General features: G+C 38.9%; 2 protein-coding genes across 2 annotated transcripts in view; one reads left to right on the top strand and one right to left on the bottom strand.

Moving 5' to 3' along the window:
• The first annotated feature begins 6 nt into the window (after nt 1-6).
• On the top strand, nt 7-12,412 carry SLIRP (SRA stem-loop interacting RNA binding protein). The gene is made up of 5 exons (XM_061156524.1): nt 7-157; nt 2,688-2,746; nt 5,554-5,661; nt 6,463-6,558; nt 9,171-12,412. The coding sequence occupies exons 1-4, from the start codon at nt 61-63 to the stop codon at nt 6,532-6,534; spliced, it is 336 nt and encodes a 111-aa protein (XP_061012507.1). The 5' UTR covers nt 7-60; the 3' UTR covers nt 6,535-6,558; nt 9,171-12,412.
• The window catches only part of SNW1 (SNW domain containing 1), a 30,442-nt gene continuing 18,009 nt past the window's right edge, over nt 6,576-19,008 (bottom strand). The window contains exons 7-14 of the mRNA XM_061156520.1: nt 18,751-18,820; nt 18,024-18,089; nt 16,304-16,420; nt 15,247-15,388; nt 12,406-12,502; nt 9,060-9,177; nt 7,342-7,505; nt 6,576-7,261 (exon numbers count right to left, since the gene is read on the bottom strand). Coding sequence (XP_061012503.1) covers nt 7,063-7,261; nt 7,342-7,505; nt 9,060-9,177; nt 12,406-12,502; nt 15,247-15,388; nt 16,304-16,420; nt 18,024-18,089; nt 18,751-18,820 — 973 coding nt within the window. The 3' untranslated portion in view covers nt 6,576-7,062. The remainder of the gene's footprint in view (nt 7,262-7,341; nt 7,506-9,059; nt 9,178-12,405; nt 12,503-15,246; nt 15,389-16,303; nt 16,421-18,023; nt 18,090-18,750; nt 18,821-19,008) is intronic.

Genomic DNA, 19,008 nt, shown 5'->3' with positions numbered 1-19,008 from the left:
GATTAGGCAGGCTCTTCCGGGGTCGTGACCTCAGGTCACTAGAAGTTCTTCAGCCTAAAGATGGCGGCTTCTGCTGCGAGGGGCGCTATGGCGCTAAGAACGAATATCAGCCGACCGGTTGCGTTTGTCAGAAAAATTCCCTGGACGGCGGCCTCAAGTAAGTTGGAAATGTAGTAGAGGCGGGCGGAATTTTTAGGTCCGAGCAATCCTGAAAAGCCTTGATTGCTGCGAAGCACTTAAATCCGCGTGGTGGCTGGATTAAGGAGGCTGAGTGTGCTCCTGAGCAAGCCAGTGAGTAGAAAGAAATTTTGTCTGCAATTAGCCGTTTAAGGGATGCCTTTTGAGCTTTTGGGACACCCATTCACCGTCTCCAGCCTTTCGGAGTTTAAAGCTTTAATTACTTGGAAACAACATTCAGAAAATTAAGATCATGGCATCTGGTCCCATCACTTCATGGCAGATAGATGGGCAAACAGTGGAAACAGTGGCTGACTTTATTTCTCTGGGCTCCAAAATCACTGCAGATGGTGATTGCAGCAATGAAATTAAAAGACGCTTGCTCCTTGGAAGAAAAGTTATGACCAAACTAGACAGCATATTGAAAAGCAGAGACATTACTTTGCCAACAAAGGTCCGTCTAGTCAAGGCTATGGTTTTTCCAGTGGTCATGTATGGATGTGAGAGTTGGACTATAAAGAAAGCTGAGCACCGAAGAATTGATGCTTTTGAACTGTGGTGTTGGAGAAGACTCTTGGGAGTCCCTTGGACTGCAGGGAGATCCAACGAGTCCATCCTAAAGGAAATCAGTCCTGGGTGTTCATTGGAAGGACTGATGTTGAAGCTGAAACTCCAGTACTGTGGCCACCTGATGCTAAGAACTGACTCATTTGAAAAGACCCTGATGCTGGGAAAGATTGAGGGCAGGAGGAGAAAGGGACGACAGAGGATGAGATGGTTGGATGGCATCATCGACTCGATGGACATGGGTTTGGGTGGACTCTGGCAGTTGGTGATGGACAGGGAGGCCTGGCGTGCTGCAGTCCATGGGGTCGCAAAGAGTCGGACACGACTGAGCGACTAAACTGAACTGAACTTCGAAACTGTTAAGATTTATGATTTAGAATCGGTTGTTTTGATTGCAGCGTGGGGGCGGATTCAGCGTGACAAGAGGTAGTTTCAGTAGTTTAGTTCAAAAGTGAAGACTTCAGGGTAGTTATAGAAGGAGGGGGTCGGGTCCACTTATGTTAACCAAAGAATAATGGATAGATTTTGTGGCGGCTTAAATGGGGAAGAGTACGGAATGGGGGAAAGGGAGGAATGACCTCCAGGTTTTTAATGTTGGTGAATTTGGTGATTAGAATGTAGGAGAAGCACATCGAAAGAAGATGAGTAAAGTTTAAATGTGTTTAGTTTCAGAAACCTGTGAGTTCTCTGTTAGCTGGACAGGGGACGTTGTGTATAGATTGAGAAATGCACTCCGAAGTGGTTCCCCTTGGGTTAGCATTCCAACTTGGCCTTTAGGTAGTTGTGTAACCTAGTTCAGTTCAGTTCAGTCGCTCAGTTGTGTCCGACTCTTTGTGACCCCATGGACTGCAGCACGCCAGGCCTCCCTGTCTATCACCAATTACCGGAGTCTACCCAAACTCATGTCCATTGAGTCAATGATGCCATCCAACTACTTCATCCTTTGTCGTTCCCTTTTCCTCCCGCCTTCAATCTTTCCTAGCATCAGGGTCTTTTCTAATGAGTCAGTTCTTCGCATCAGGTGGCCAAAGTATTGAAGTTTCAGCTTCAGCATCAGTCCTTCCAATGAATATTCAGGACTAATTTCCTTTAGGATGGACTGGTTGGGCCTCCTTGCAGTCCAAGGCACTCTCAAGAGTCTTTTCCAACACCACAGTTCAAAACCTAAGATGTGTACCTAAGGGAACATAATTGGGGGAAAATGGCTCACGACTGTGCCTCAGTTTCAACAACCATAAAATGGAGTCAATAATACGTTTCTCCTAGGGGTGTTGATTGTATTAAATGAATTTATTTGTAAACACAAGTGCTTAGACTTGTACTCAATACAGGATAAGTACTCAATAAATGACAATTGTTTTCATGATTACAAAAATTAAGCTCATGGGAGAGGCTTAGGCTGGACATAGAGTTGGGGAGTGATCAGTACTGACTTCTGTTACCAACACTGCTTTTTGTCAACTGTAGTTTTGAGTTAAGGTTTTTACATTTGCTCACCAAAATGTAAAATCCATGGTCACTTTTGCAGATATTCTTGAGATTGAGATTTTATTTGGAAATCTCTAATATAGCTAACAACACACAGTATTGTGATTGTTTAACTGTTTCCTGTGTGATCATCTCACGAGGATTTTAATCCATGCATTTAGCTAGTACCTGGTATGGTGAAGACTCAGCACTTGCTGGAGATGAAGACTAAGTCAACTCAGCAGTTTATCTGTCCATGTCCCCCCACCCCAATACCTCCCCAAATCTGGTACATTACAGCTTTATAATCAATACCATAATGGTTTCCTGGATCTTAAAAGCTGCAAGGAAATACAAACTAGCACTTGTTCACAAGGAGTTTGGGGGCTCTAGGACCCCTCTTGGTTTCTATCTCAATCTAGGATGGAGGATAAAACAATAACAACTTAAAAAATATGTTTTCTTTTCTTATACAGGTGAGCTGAGAGAACACTTTGCACAATTTGGCCATGTAAGAAAGTGCACTGTTCCTTTTGTGAGTATTACCTTTTTTTAAAAAAGCAATAATGTTTTCCTCTAATTTTTTATTATTCTTTGTCAAAGCATATCAGTTTACATGAATTGGTAATGGAGTGAAGCTGTTCAGTCTTTGTTGATTAAATTATGGGTGGTACTGATTTAAAAAACAAAACAAAAAGCCTTATCCTAGGTATTCGAGGCATTTGTGTTAGTTTTTTTTATTGTTGCATAAAATTATCACAAATGTAATGGCCCAAAACAACACATACACATTATTTCACAGATTATAGAGATCAGGAGTCCAGGCATAGCTTTGCTAGGTCCTCTGTTCAGGGATTCACATAAGAGGCAATCCAGGTGTCTGTCCACTGAAGAGGCTCAGCCGGGAAAGATTGATTTCCCAGCTCCCTCAGGTTTTGGTAGAATTCGTCTTTCAACTGTAGGGCTGGGGTATCTGCATTCTTGCTGGCTTTCAGCTGGAGGCTGGTCTCAGGTCCTTGAACTACCTGCAGTTGCTTGTTACCCAGCTTGTTACCTTGTTACATTCCTCTCATGTAGGCCCTGTCCCAACATGGCAGCTTGCTTCAGAGTCAGCACTGAGTTTCTCTAGTCTGCTGAGATAGTTTTATAATTTAGTCTTCAGAGGGACACCCCATCTTCCTGTTCAAGGAAGCAACATCCTGTCACTTTTACTGTATTCTTTTGGTTAGAAGCATGTCATAGGTCCTGCCCACATGCAGGGGGAGGGGATTATACAGGGGGTAACATGGTGGAACACATGGAGGTCTTGGGGCCATTTTGGAATTTTGTCTATTACAGTATTAAGGACTTTGAGAGAGTAGAGGATCATTTATCATAAAACTTAACTGGTGGAGAAAATTTTAATCTTTATCCTCACTGAGTTGAGTGTTTTGGATGTGCTAGGTTTTGGTTGCTGCACGGGCTTCTCTTCTGATTGCAGTGGCTTCTCATTTCAGAGCATAGATTCTGCAGCATGCGGGCTTCAGGAGTTGTGGCAGATGGGCTCAGTTGCGGCTCCTGGGCTTTAGAGCGCAGGCTCAGTGGTTGTGGACAGGCTCAGTTGCCCCAGGACATGTGGGATCTTCCCAGACAAAGGATCAAACAAGCGTCTCCTGCCAACATTGGCAGGTGGAGTCTTTACCATTGAGCCACTAGGGAAGCCCAGGTTGAGTGCTTTTGCTGTTTCTGTTTGTTACATTTTCTTTGCTTCCTCCTGAGGGTTTAAAAATCAATCTATGGTAATTCCCTGGCGGTCCAGTGGTTAGGACTTTGTTCTCTCAACTGCCAAGGGTGTGGGTTCAATCTCTGGTTGGAGAACAAACATCCTGCAAAAATAATTAAGTAAATAAAGTAATAGAGTTCTTTACTTAAAAGAAAAAAGTCTTAAAAAAAAAAATCACTGTATAAATTTGTTCTTTATCCTAAGCTGTATTTTTCTGTGGACTTTCATAAATTACTGTGTTTTGGGGTGTGTGACATGAGTAGACTTACAGTTTACACATGCTTCACTAAAATTGCTTTTTTCCTCATGGCACTGAAAAGGCTGTGGTAAAATATCAACTTTAAGTAACTTAAATTCTTAACTATTGGCTTAACGTTACTTGCCTTACAAAGATCTAACAGGTTATGCATATCCAGCCCTAGTGAAGGTATAGGGAAACTGGTACTGAAATTGTTGAGTTTAACTGATACTGTCTCTGAAGGGTAATTTGGCAAAATCTGTCAACATTTTAAGATTTGCCTTTGACTCTAGAGAAAGCCTGTGTGCTGCCATAAAGACCCAGTGCAGCCAAAATAAAAAGTAAGTAGCAAAAAGAAAAGAGAATTTGCTTTGATCTAGAGGTTCCATTTCTAGAGATAGATTTTACAGAAATGTGAGGTGAGGGATGTTCAGAACAGCATTGTTTAGTAATATAATTGGAAAGAAGGTAAGTGTTCATCAGTGGGGTTGGTTGAATAGATATTAATTCACTGATACAATGGCATTTTTATAGCTGATTAAAATAATGAGGCATGTGTATTACAGACATGAAAATCAGTAAGCTTGAAAAAATAGTTTTACAAAGTGTATGAAGTTGAGAGTTTTTTGAGGAATATTAAAAAAAGTTTCTCCAAAAAGTAACATTTCTCTTGGTTGCCATTTACCTCTTAAAAGTATCAAGAATAATAACTTAGGACCTGGAGTTAACAGATTTTAAATAAGAGAAGTCTTTGATTCGTAGGAAAATTAATGTGTACATTACAGGAAAATATAGGGAAGCCAGAATCTGATGTATAGGTTGGATGATAAGCACTCCTGTCTTTTGCACAAAAGTAGTAGGATTGCTTAAATTAACCCAGAAGTCTAAACTAGGTAAGTAAAGGTAACTTTTCCTTTTTCCTCAGGAGCAAGTGATGATATGGTGATAGTCGTGATGAGAGTGATTAGTTTCAGAAATTACCATAAATGCACTTAGGTTTGAAGGCTTAATTTCCTAGTTTCTAGAAGTGAGTTAGAAACAGGAAGAGTACTTCTTTATCAAAATTTCCCTTGACTATTGCCACTAGTGTCGTTTTTATCTCGAACAACACAGAAAGCACTTTACTCATGTTTTAGAGAGTATGTTAAGATTAAGAGAGATTAAGCTTTGGGCAAATAAGAGAGTATTTGTATTAAAGCAGGGTTTTTGATACTTTTTAATTAAAATGTCTTGTATTCCATTTAGGCAGGTGAAAAAGTTGGTGGTTTGATTTGGAACACCTGGAAACTTTCTCAAGTTCATGCATGATTATTAATTTCTTCCTAAATTTTGAATTTTTAAGGACAAAGAGACTGGCTTTCACAAAGGTATGGGTTGGATTCACTTTTCTTCAGAAGAAGAACTTCACAATGCACTACAACAGGAAAATCATGTTATTGATGGAGTAAAGGTAAATATGTTTCTGTATCATATCATGTGAGTTTTCTGTATACCAGTTAAATAGGTCAGAAGTGTGAAATGACAGGGATTTTGGACAATTTGTAACTTAATGTTTGTTAAAGAATGGTGAAGGTGGGAGAGTTCCCAGTTCTAAAAGGTCTGGAAACTTAAGTACAAGAAGACACTTTAATAGTTAGCAAGATACATGGGACAGGGAACAGTGGAAACAGCAGGGAGACCTTGGTTGAAATACTGACTTTCCCACTTACTATGTGACCTTGAGAAGACTCTTTTGAGAGTCCCTTGGACTTGCAAGGAGATCCAACCAGTCCATCCTAAAGGAAATCAGTCCTGAATATTCATTGGAAGGATTGATGCTGAAGCTCTAATACTTTGGCCACCTGATGCGAAGAACTGACTCATTAGAAAAGACCCTGATGCTAGGAAAGATTGAAGGCAGGAGGAGAAGGGGACAACAGAGGATGAGATGGTTGGATGGCATCACCAACTGGATGGATATGAGTTTGAGCAAGCTCTGGGAGTTGGTGATGGACAGGGAACCCTGGCGTGCTGCAGTTCATGGGGTCGCAGAGTCGGACACGACTGAGCTTAACTGAACTGAACTGATGTGACCTTGGGCCAGACTGATTTACAATTTTTAATGGGAGTTCAGGGAGCCTTAAGTACAAGGAACAAATAACATCCTTTGGCTCACTGATGCTGATCCCTCATAGAACAGCAGTTTTCAGTTTTAATGTTTTTGCAGACATTGACTTTCCTTATAGTGCTGAAATTTTTTGTTTTCCCCCAGCTCCATGTTCAACCTCAAAAACCCAAAGCTTTACAAGGAGACCAAACATCTGATGAAGAGAAAGATTTTTGAGACCCTCACTGCCTACTGAATAAAGTAAATAAAAGAGGAAGTTTTGTCTAAATGTTTTTATTTGAAACAAATAGTTGCACCAAGCAAGAGCTTACTTTCCCCACTCCAGATTAACAGAGCACAACAGGGGCAAACATCATTTGGCAGGACAGTTCCAATATGTGAACATCCTTCTTTCTACTTGCTATGACGGGGGTCACTTTATTCATAAGCAGTCATTTTTAGACAAAATATTAACCCCAAAGTACTAATGTCACTTGAAAGGAAGTGGCCTTAATTTCATGTGTGGGGCAGTATTTTCTATAAATGCCAAAAGGTGGGAGAAGCACAAACACAACCCATTTTTAAAAAAACTAAATAATTCAAAGTAGAACTTTTCCATACCCCCCTCCCTCTCCTGTAATAAAAAGTAGTGCTGGGCTCTGACACCCAGATTTGGTTTTTATCCTGGCCATGTACAAAGTGTTCCCCATATGACTTGCATCATTAGGGTTATCAATAACAGTTCGTTCACTCTGAACAAAGTATCTACTCCTTCCTCCTCTTCTTGCTTTCATGCTCATGTTCCTTGGGACGGCTGCTATCTGAGGGTCTTTTAGAGCCACCGTGTTGCTTGGCTTCTTCCAAAAATTTGTCCAAACCGAAAGGATCCTCCTCAAACTGAACTGGTCCTTCTCGGCCTCTTTGTCTACGGTCTGAACCTGAAAACTCCTTATCGGGAACAAACCTAGGGAAAAAGAGAAATGACTATGAACCACTTTATTTTCACTGGCGTAGATGTTAAAACTGAGCGGTCAGCCCTGGTACCTGTTAGTCTTTATTCTGGCTTCTAGGTCATCTCCATACATGTCCTTGTCCAGATTTTTACTGGGCCTGTAAATATTCTGGACCATATCTTTTCCACCTCTCCAGGCTTGGTCATAAACATTGTAAATTTCGTCTTCTCCATCTGCAAAACCACTGTCCATACCCTGTGGAAAAATAGACATTAAAAGTGTACATGTTTTTATTAAAAGTTGAATCGGATTACATTCTTAGGAAGAGTAAACCCTTGCTCATTTACAGCTTACATGTTCAACAATCTGAACTACAAATTTAAAAGGTTATTAAAAAATGGTCACAGGAGGGGATATATGTATACCTATGGCTGATTCATGTTGAGGTCTGACAGCAAACAAAAGTCTGTAAAGCAATTATCCTTCAATTAAAAAAACAAAAATGGTCACAGTCATTCTTTTTTCTTCATATCACCTTTGGGTCCTTACATTAAATATGGTACTCATTAACAACTGTTTTAGCAAAGTGGTCTTTAAAATTGGAGGATACTAGTATAAGCAGGCACTTGACAATCCATTTGTGCAGACACAGTGGCAAGATCAAAGAACTGCAAAGCATTTTATCTGACACCATTTACAGTAATAATGTTAAACCCCTTAACTGTGTGAGAACACTGTTGAAGCATAATACAATTAATATTCTCAATGCAAATCTCAAGTCAACAAACTTGTTTTGTGATGGTTCATTAATGTAAGAATGTGCCTTTTGATAAAACTTTTCATCACAACTTTTATTTTTTTTTTGTTTCAAAGGTAGACTTTGTTATTCACGAAACAGTCTCCTGGGGTGTGAGGGGTCATGGTCTCTGTTGGACCATGGTTATGGCCTAGAAACAGGAAGCCAGGCCCTGACTCAGCTGGTGCAGGGTCAGGGCGAGGACCTGGGTTCTCCTGATGTGGTTACAGTCGTGCTGGGGGGGTGTGTGTACCCTGTCACCCCCTGGTGGGTCTGTGAGTCTGTCCTGCTGTGACTCGGATACCATGCTCTCAGCATGTTTGCTGGAACAATCCGCAGGGTGACTCCCAGCCTTGCAGGGGGTGATGGGACCCCTCTATATCCCAGTAGACATTTATACTTCTGTATTCTTAGCACAGTCCGCCTTGTCTTTATTTATATACACGTATCTGTCTTTTCCAGTAGACTTGCAGGTTCCTTGAGTGTTAAGACACGTCTACCTTTGATCGCACTGTAAATAATCAATGCTGGGTGAATTAAAACATAAAGGCACTTCCTCAGGCCTAAGGTGTTCTAGCTAGTTAATGACAACTGATACTAGAAATCAGACTTTCTGATGAGTACTTTGGTTTTATAGCTTCATTTTTCAAATACCCCAAATTTGTGTTTTTATAGCATTAAAAAAATTATTTTTGCAAATATCCACAAAAAATAACCCAAGAGACACTTTTTATAGGACACTGGCTCTAGCCTAGAAATGAAAGACTTACATACCAGCACCAAGTTTTACCACCTAATTTCTTTCATTTTCTAACAGTGTCTCAAATCCTAGCCAACTCTAAGAGCTATTCTAACTTGTTTCTTAAGTTACAATATGCAACTTCTAATTTTTTTTTTCCCATCACACCAGCATACCTTAGGCTGATGCAAATGTCTCATATGCTAATTTTCTTTTCCCTGAAGACTGTATTTATATCAACACTTAAGAGATGCTATTTCTAGACTCTGTGTACCTTGGATTGGTTGAAGAGCCTTTGGTCATACTGAACTTCATTGGAAGTCCGAGGGTTGGGCACACCAAGAGCAATGACTTCACTGATGTCTCGATTTTCATTTCTCTGCAGTTTCGACCTGTTTTGAAATACCATGCTGCAAACTGAAACTTCTTCACAGACAAGCTGAATTTCAACTTCAGTACAACCATTATCAGAAGCAGAGGAAACAAATATGTCCAGTTCACATCTTATGAACATATATATTCCTTGATAAGGCATAATTAGGATGGCATTTCTTACAGTATTTCAGATACATGATTATTGGAAGAGAGAGGGTTTTATAATTAGGCATTCCTGATACAGAAAAGAACTGCTCAGAGACTTTTTTTTCCCTTGAGGAAAAATTTAGGACTACAACATTATAATTTGACATCTGTAAACACTACACAGTGATTACCACCAAAGTCTAGTTACTGTCAATCACCATACAAGTGACCTCCACCCATTTCACTAATTCCTCAACCCTCTTCTCTGGTAACCACCAATCTGTTCTCTCTATGAATTTTTGTTTATTTTGGTTTTTGTAGATTTCAAGTAAGTGAAATCACACCCTGTTTCTCTTTCTCTGACTTATTTCACTTAGCATAATACCCTCAAGGTTCACCCAGGTTATCACAGACAGCAAGATTTCAGCTTTTATGGCTGAGTTCTTTTTTTTTTTTTTAAATGGCTGAGTTCTATTCTAGTGTGTACACACACACACACACACACACACACACACACCCCTTTATCTGTTTATGGGTACTTAGCCTGCTTTCACATCTTGAGTACTATAAATAATGCTGCAGTGATCATAAGGATGCATATACTTTTTGAATTAGTGTTTCATATTCTTTGGATAAATACCCAGAAGTGGAAAAGCTGGATCATATGGCAATTTTATTAATATATTGAGGAATCTCCATAGTGTTTTCCATATTGACTGCACCAATTTATACTCCCACCAACAGTGCATGAGGGTTCCCTTTTCTCTACATCCTCTCCAATGCTTGCTATTTCTTGTCTTTCCGATAACAGCCATTCTAACAAGTGTGTGATTTTGATTTGCATTTCCTCATAATTAGTGATGTTGATTATTTTTTCATGTGCCTGTTGACCATTTGCATGTCTTCTTTGGAAAAATGTCTATTCAGATCCTCTGCCCATTTAACTGGGTTGTTTTTAGTTGAGCTGTTGGAGTTCTTTCTATAGCTTGGATATTAACCTCCTGTCGAATATATGATTTGCAAGTATCTTCTCCCCCTCAGTAGGCTACCTGTTTATTCTGATGATGGCTTCCTTCATCATGTGGAAGTCTTTAGTCTGATACAGTCCCATTTGTTTATTTCTTTGTTTCCTTTGCCTTTGGAGTCAGAGTCACAAAATCACTGCTAAGACCAGTGTCAAAGGGTTTACTACCTATGTGTTCTAGGAATTTTGTGATTTAAAGTCTTACATTCAAACCTTTAATTGATTTTGAGTTAGTTTTTGTGCATGGTATAAGGTTTTCCTTCTTTTGCATGTAGCTGTCCAGTTTTTCCAACAGCACCTACAGAAGAGGATGTCCTTTCTCAAAAGAATAATTCTTAATACAAGCAATCTTCTTGTAACACATGTTGAGATATGAAACTGCTATATGGTCTGTATCTGCTATTATAATAAAGGGTTAGGGGGACTGGATGCAAATTAGGTATATCACATGAATCACTTTCAATTTTTACCTAACAACATTTAGTAATTTTATCCTATTAGAAGTTTGAGAAAAATATGTCTAATGACTGGATTACTCAGTATGATGTTTGACATTCAGATGAACTTAATTCCTCTGCTGTTTTGGTATGTATGTAATCTGCATCACAATGATACCATGATAACTGTCATCACTTACTTTACTAGAGGTTCAGGTCTTAAAATGATTTCTATGGACGATCTAATTTTCATCCAAGCACAAGTTTAAAGCTTTTCTATTTTATCAATTCTCAGTCACTTTACTGGTTTTAAGGGCTCTACTCATCTACAGAGCCATTTTGATATCTACAGCTTAGGGATTTCAGACTGAGAGTATCATTAACTGTGTACGTTCACATTTCATTCCTTTCTGTCCTGTACTGTACATTTAAACTCTAAATTCAGATTTTCTGCTTTTCCAAGACTTCACTTATTCAAGGAGATGAAATATGCCATTAAACAACAAAGAATATCACCAGCAGGAATCTGTTTAAGATATGACCTAAAAAAACAGATTGTAACAGCTCACAGGAGGATGAGAGCATGCAAAACTGCTCATTTGGAAAGAAAATGTTTTACATTTGCATTTAACCCTCACTCAGAATTCCACCTCTTGTATTACAGCAGTTCTTCAACTTTTCATCAATTTCAGTCCTCGGCCTTTGGCGAACCACAAACTTCACGAATCCATTTTTACTTTATTCCAAGTGTTCATACATGTATTTCCTTTAAGTTTGTACTTATTAAGAGCGTTCTGTCAGTTTTCCCAAGTAATTTCATATGCTAGCTCTATCTTTCTGAATTTTAAGTGAAACTGCTCATGGAAAGCGGAGAAGGCAATGGCACCCCACTCCAGTACTCTTGCCTGGAAAATCCCATGGATGGAGGAGCCTGGTAGGCTGCAGTCCATGGGGTCGCGAAGAGTCAGACATGACTGAGTGACTTCACTTTCACTTTTCACTTTCATGCATTGGAGAAGGAAATGGCCACCCACTCCAGTGTTCTTGCCTGGAGGATCCCAGGGGCAGCGGAGCCTGGTGGGCTGCCGTCTATGGGGTCGCACAGAGTCGGACACGAATGAAGCGACTTAGCAGCAGCAGCTCATGAAAAGAGGCTGACTTTAACTTCTTACAAAAGCTGCTCTTCTCCCCCACTGTACTCACTCAGTACAGTATTCTGCATGTGAAAGGACCTCAATAAAGGTCCAGCAGCTTATTTCCTGTCTAGAGGAGCAGGCACAGGATAAATCAACCTGTCTCACCGTTTGAAGCAGGAAAAGAACAGACCAGAACAGGCATATCCACTACTTTCTTCTTCATAAATAAGATCTGAATTCCCTTTTTGTGTATCCCCATCCTTCTCAACCCTAGCTGACAATACAAGGTAATGGAAGAAAAGCTCACTTTCAGGCACAGTCAGTCCTTCTGCTAAAGCAGACTAAGCAGTTTAGGGCAAGAAAATAGGTGCTAGTTTATGAAGCTATCAACCTGAAGAGGAAGAAGAGAAGCAAAACTGGTTTCAGTGGACTAACACTCCTCTCTAGAAGGCTCACAAAGGCCACTCTTCCCAATTCACACTGACCTCAGAGAGCACCTACCTCTTGTCTGGAGCTGCCCTGGAGAGGTTCCGGTCATGCTGTCTCTCCTTTCTCCGGTCATGCCGGATTTCATCCCTCTCACGTGCCTCCCCGTCCTCTGTGGACACAGGTGAAAATGACTTTATCACTGTATTTATCACTATTAATATTCTGAACAAGAGAATATTTCTATGTATTTTAAAATTTTCATAATAAAATGCCAGAAAAAAGAATTTGCAAAGTTCATCCTTATATTTTCAAAGTCTTACTTCAAATAAAGAACCTTTTACTCATGATACATTGGGGCTTGTTGCACCTAATCTCATCTACTGTGTCTATATCTATCTTCATTTTCTCTACCCTCTCCAGGCTGAAGGGATATAGTGCAGGTACAGAAGGAATATAGTATAGACCTTGAGCTTTGGAGTCAGATTGTCTGGGTTCAAATCCTGTTTCTATGACAGATCAACAATGTGAAATTATACCCATTACTTGACCGCTCTCAGCCTTTGTCACCTCCTCTGTAAAATAGTCACAGTAACAGAACCACTGCATAGGGCTGCTGTAGGGATTATATAAAGTAATATAGTACTCAGAGAGGTACCTGCCATAATAAGCACGTAATAAATAGTAAGTTCTTATTTGGCAAGAGGATTTTTAAAAATTTTAACGAACTTCTCAAGAACCATCCTTTTTTTTTTTAATCAGTTTAGAGAACTTAGATACAGAGAGGTTTTACTCTGAGTTATCTTCAGTGGCTAGGTTACAACAGGTAGGTTCTTTTATATCATGCCCCATTAAGACATTTATATATACATATGCAAGGAAGTGGGTTACTAGCCAGAACCTTCATTACTTCCCTTCAACTCTAGACTCCTATAACCAATTACCTGCTTGACACCTCCATTTTATTTTTTCATTTATTTTTATTAGTTGGAGGCTAATTACTTTACAATATTGTAGTGGTTTTTGCCATACATTGACATGAATCAGCCATGGACTTACATGTATTCCCCATCCTGATCCCCCCTCCCACCTCCTTCCCCACCCCATCCCTCTGGGTCTTCCCAGTGCACCAGCCCCGAGCACTTGTCTCATGCATCCCACCTGGGCTGGTGATCTGTTTCACCCTAGATAATATACATGTTTCGATGCTGTTCTCTCAGAACATCCCACCCTCGCCTTCTCCCACAGAGTCCAAGAGTCTGTTCTGTACATCTGTGACACCTCCATTTTAAACTTAACGTGTCCACAACTAAATTCCTTATCTTTCCCTCCCAAATCTCTCCACAGTGTAGTCTTATCAATATTAGTAGAAGCAATTCAATCCTTCTCAGTTGTTTAGGTCAAAAGTTCTGGAGTCATCTTTGACTCCTTTTCTCTCCTTCTGCCGAATCCATAAGCAAATTCTGTCAGCTCTACTTTCAAATCACACCTGGTACCGGGCATATTTTCACTACCTACCTCCTGCTATTATCTCTTATCTGGATTATTGCAATAGCTTTCCAACGGTGTTCCTGCTCCTCCAAATAACCATTCCATTGCCTTCTAACATATGCAAGATCATGTCATCCTGCTCTAGACTCTTCAAATTGCTTCCCTTGTTACTTGAAGTAAAAGCTATAAAAGGCACACAAGATCTGGCCACTTCGCCCTAACTACTCTGACACCTCATCTCCTCTACTTAGCTTTCTAGGTCTAATCCAGCCATCCTGGCCTCCTGCTTTTCCTTGAACACACCAGATACACTCCCAGCTCAGGGCCTCTGCACTGGCTGTTCCTTCTATCTGGGATGCTCTTCCCTTAGGTATCCACATGGCTCACTTCCTTACTTTCTTCAAGTGGTTTTTGTTAAAGTTACCATCTCGGAAGTGAGGTCTATTCTGACCACTCCCTCCTTCTGGCACTTTTACATACTCCTCTTTTTTTCCCTCATAGTGACTATTATCTTCTAATACACTATATGATTAACATTTTTTTTGTCTGTCTACATTCCCTAAAATGTTCACTGCTATATCCCCTACCTGACTAGCAGAAAACTCTGTGTTTAGATGAAATCCTTGCACCTAGTAGGTGCTCAACATGAACTGAATGAGTAAGTATACTAGATGAGGAATTATTACTGAAAGGAAAACTACCCTCATAATTTTCCTGAATTAAAATTAGTCTTCTCACTCTAATTAATATAGCACATATACCACAATATTTATGCAGATCACTAAATAGAGCGAGAGAGAAAATGATTAAAGGCCTAAAAGAAAAACTATGGATTAAGTTTACCATTGGGTGAGCTGAATTGTTCAGTTTGAGATCTCTTTTCTCTAAGTTTCCAGAAAAGAGAAAATTAAGCCTGTCATTTGAATAATATGTGATTTTTAAAAGTATTCTGCTCAGAATTTTAAAAATTTCTGGTGTACTCACATATTAAAGGCCCACATTTAAATACACATTCTTTACTTTCTATTACTTCCACTTAATGAGGCAGAAATTACTGTTTCATTTCTACATTATTTCTGAAGTATCTACATTTTCTTTACATGTATGTACTACTTCTGCATGCAGTTAAAAAAACAGCTGAGATTTTCTAAATTGAGTTAATATTATTCATAAAGTAAATTCAATTTAGTAACGAGTATGTCAGGGCTTCCCTGGGGACTTCCCAGGTGGTAAACAATCGCCTGCCAATGCCAGGTTTGATCCCTGGGGTGGGAAGATCCCCTGCAGAAGGAAATAGCAACCCACTCCAGTTTTCTTGCCTGGGAAATATCATGGACAGAGGAGCCCGGTGGGCTACTTACTGTACATGGGATCACGAACAGTTGGACATGACTTAGCAACTAAACAACAATGAGTATGTTATACCTTTTTCCACATGGGTTTTGATCCCAGCTCTTCTCTCTCTGGCTTTCTGGGCCATTTCTCTAAGTTTCTCTTCATGTTTTTCCTTTTCTTTTTGAGCCATCTTTCTCTCTACTTGAGCACGCATTTCCACCGCTTCACGAGCCTGTAAGTGAAGTTAGATGTTAAATAAGATACTATCAGGGATAAAGAATTACAGCTGTCATTTAATTTCCTGACTAAACTCTGGCTTGAAAGAACAGTTAGAAGAATTCACATTTGTTACTGCTAATTAAAACAAAGATTCTTGTCTACAAAAGATAACTCGCCTAGATGACACTGCAAACAGCTTTTTCACTCTGACTCCAATCAATCTTTTAAGTCAGTGTTTCATTAATGCTTTTTCACTTTTTCACTGTTTCATTTTAGAAACAATCTAAAAATAAAATTAAACAAGCAATAAAGCAATTTTCAATATCAATAACAGGAACTGGTACTGTTTTCAAAATCAATCAGACCAACTCAAGATATAGCCTTAGTATAGATGAGCAAGAAATAATTTACATAAGGGTGCTCACTGTGACACAGAAGATATACTCTTGTATATTCTACGCCCATACCCTGATGCATGTAAACTTAAAAGACACATATTAATACCATAATATTAACAGACAGCCAATACTATGAATGCCATTTTCTGTAGCATTCAATACATCAGTATGTTTATTTTCCATTCCATGCCACTGATCTTTTGGAAGACAAAGAGAAATAGGGAAAGATTATGAAACCCAGGAAGAGTAGGTGCCAACCTTCTCAAAATGGGATCAGTCTAGTGCAGCACCATTATTCTAGAATGTTGTGGGGAAGATGAATCACCACTGGTGGGGTATGTATATGAGTCTACAAAGGCCAAGACTGGGTCAGAACTGCCACCAGCACATGTCATCTCTGGAACACATACCACAGGCGAAAGCCTCTTTGGGTACTAAGCAATGTAGCCCAAATAACAGTATCTTAGGTAATTTTGAACAGATTTACAAATTATCAAGAGCATTAAACAACTTAATTACAACAGACCAACCTTTCGATCAGCAATGTAGAGGGCTTCGGCCAGTTTTGCAAAATTTTCATTGATGTGAACTGTTTGCAGCCCTCTTCCATCGGCAGCCAGACGTTTATCTAACGGAATTGTATAACCCTAGCACGAAGGCAGGCAGAAAACACTGGTCACCAAAGAACAACAACAGAGTCTTTAAAACTGGATTTATATATGTCCATTTTGACAACCATTTTAAGTTCTTTCTCCTTACATCTCTTTTCATAATTAAGCCACAGTAGTAGCAGCTACTGAGGGCTTGGTGTGGAGGACTGTTTAAGCATTTAATATTTATGCCCTCATTTATCCTTCACAGCAATTCTATAAGGCTGGTAACATTATTATTTCCATTTCACAGATGAAGACACTGAGGTAGAAAGCCTAGGTAATGTCCCCAAGGTCATAGAGTTAATAAGCAGAAGAACCAGCATTTCAGAGTGCAAGCTCTGGGAAAACAGATTCTCATGTTAAATCTTGGGTTATAATAAAAGGAAGTCACTACCAAATAGCTAAATAGTTGCTCATCAAATAAATATAACAGTTATACAAAGGTAGAAGCAAGCACTAAAATCATAGTGTCTATAGGTAGCTTAATCTGCTGCACTGATTTCATGACTTATCAGATTCTTGGAACTCTACACATTTTAGTAAACAGAAAAAAAATAAAAGTCTGCTAGACAACTAAGATTCGTGTTTTGAAATTCTGCATCCTATTTCAACAACTCAAGGAATATGCCTGAATGTTTATGTAACTTCCATGCTAGCTTTCTTCTTTCAGACTTTTGACGAGACTGCTAAATAATGATCTGCCCATGGTCTTTATTCCTAATTCAAGGAGTGTTACAGACAGCTCACGATACCTCACAGTTATACATGTCTACATATATGTATGGTATACCAAACCAGACTACTCAACAATCCTCCTGTTTCAGGATGAGTGTCTAACTTATTTTTGGCTGTGCTGCAAGGCTTGTGGGCTGGATCTCAGTTACCCAAGCAGGGATCAAACTGGTCCCCTGGCAGTGAAAGCACCGAGTCTTAACCACTAGACTGCCAGGGAATTCCCTAAATTCCTTTCAGGAATAATTTGTATTTAAAATCAAGGATTGATGTGGTCTTTTTCACCCATTAAAAAAAGAATCATGAAATATTTGGGAGGAAAAGGAAATAGTGGTTATGAAACTTATTTCACAGTATTTTACAGATTATTCATGACTCTTTTGGTGATTAGTAGATATACATAGGGTTTAAATAATTTATGCATGCATTGTTATAAACAGAAATAAATAATTAAAAAATGAAAGCACTGAATATATCCAAACATTTATTTTGTTTTGTCATATGATTATTTAAATTGACCTACATCCTTTCAGGAAGAATTTCAGATACAAGTTTAAGTTTTCTAAAAAAATAGTATCTTTCACTGAAATGTTACTTTATTCTACTCATTCCTTCTCTATGTGTTTCCAATAACTATATTTTACCAGGAGAATCTACATGGAACTCATGTGCCTGGAACACTAACATTTCTAATACATTAACATAAAAAGAAAAAAGTCATATAAGTTGAGTGTTCCTTCTGGAAAACCTTCAGCTAAATGAGATGCTGAGGTTTCATCTAAAGTAACCCAGGCTGAAGGTCCTTCCTGGGTGTTTTTCAGGAGGTTCTAAGACTAAGATACTGAATTTACGACAAGTTAATTACCTTTGCATTTTTCCAGTTTGAAATACAGGGAGGAATCTTCCACTCTTGCTGCTCCTTCACGGTCATCTGTGTTGAGAAAAGAGAGGAAGAAGAGACATTTTTAAGATTTATAGTCTAGCAAAAAACTAAGTGCAACCTTTTTCTTCAAAGATAGTTCAATATACACTGATTTAATCAAAGGTCTCAATTCCATTTATTTAGTGCATTATATACTATGTTCCCACATCATGGTTTCTAGTAATAAGTTTAATATAAACATGGAATATAATCTATTTTTGACACTTACAAATGCTGGTTAGTATTTTTACATATTTAAACTGATGTGACTACTTCCAGATGAAAACTTTTTCTTTTAGTGGGGTAATAAAATATACCTTAAAAAAAGTCACTTAAACTGTCAATTACAGACCTGATGATCCCAGGAACTTACTTCCTACAACTATGATAACATCTTTTCAAAAAGCAGACCTTTTTCATTCCATTAAAAGCAGGGGTTAGGTTATTAATCATAAAGCTAACAGCTAACATTTTACATACATTCTCATACTATGGAACCACATGTTACAGTCTTGAGTGGGTCCCTATCTGTGATCTTGAAAAACAAGTTAAAGAAACAATATGTTTGGTGAAAATAATATAGGCATCTAGAATTTATTCTATAGGGGGTTATTTATAAATTAGTAATCATGAGTACAAAAAGAGATTTTTAAACTAGAGCAAAGATTACCTTTCGGCTAGGAGAATGCATGACAGGTGCAGGAGGAGAAGGTGGTCCCCGAGGAATTTTCTTATTAATCCTGAAGGATAAACCAAAGCACAATCACAGAATGATATACATTTTTCCTTTTTAGTCAGTAAGTCAGGTCTTCCCGCCTCATTTTTTATTACGTAAAGCTTCAAACAGACACAAAAACAAGAGTATATAATGAGTGTCCATCTATTATACAGTAATGTGTTGAGAAGCTAAAGCAGGTGTATTCAATCA

Source organism: Dama dama, chromosome 12 (assembly GCF_033118175.1).
Source record: "Dama dama isolate Ldn47 chromosome 12, ASM3311817v1, whole genome shotgun sequence".
Classification (NCBI taxonomy): Eukaryota; Metazoa; Chordata; class Mammalia; order Artiodactyla; family Cervidae; genus Dama; species Dama dama.
The sequence above is the reverse complement of the archived record's forward strand: the minus strand, read 5'-3'. Positions and strand labels throughout refer to the sequence as shown.

Bases quoted from the DNA above. Each gene is read 5' to 3' on its own strand.
- SLIRP (XM_061156524.1), top strand. From the start codon at position 61: ATGGCGGCTTCTGCTGCGAGGGGCGCTATGGCGCTAAGAACGAATATC. The intron at 158-2,687 runs GTAAGTTGGAAA...TTTCTTATACAG, and splicing joins TCCCTGGACGGCGGCCTCAA to GTGAGCTGAGAGAACACTTT. The intron at 2,747-5,553 runs GTGAGTATTACC...TGAATTTTTAAG, and splicing joins GAAAGTGCACTGTTCCTTTT to GACAAAGAGACTGGCTTTCA.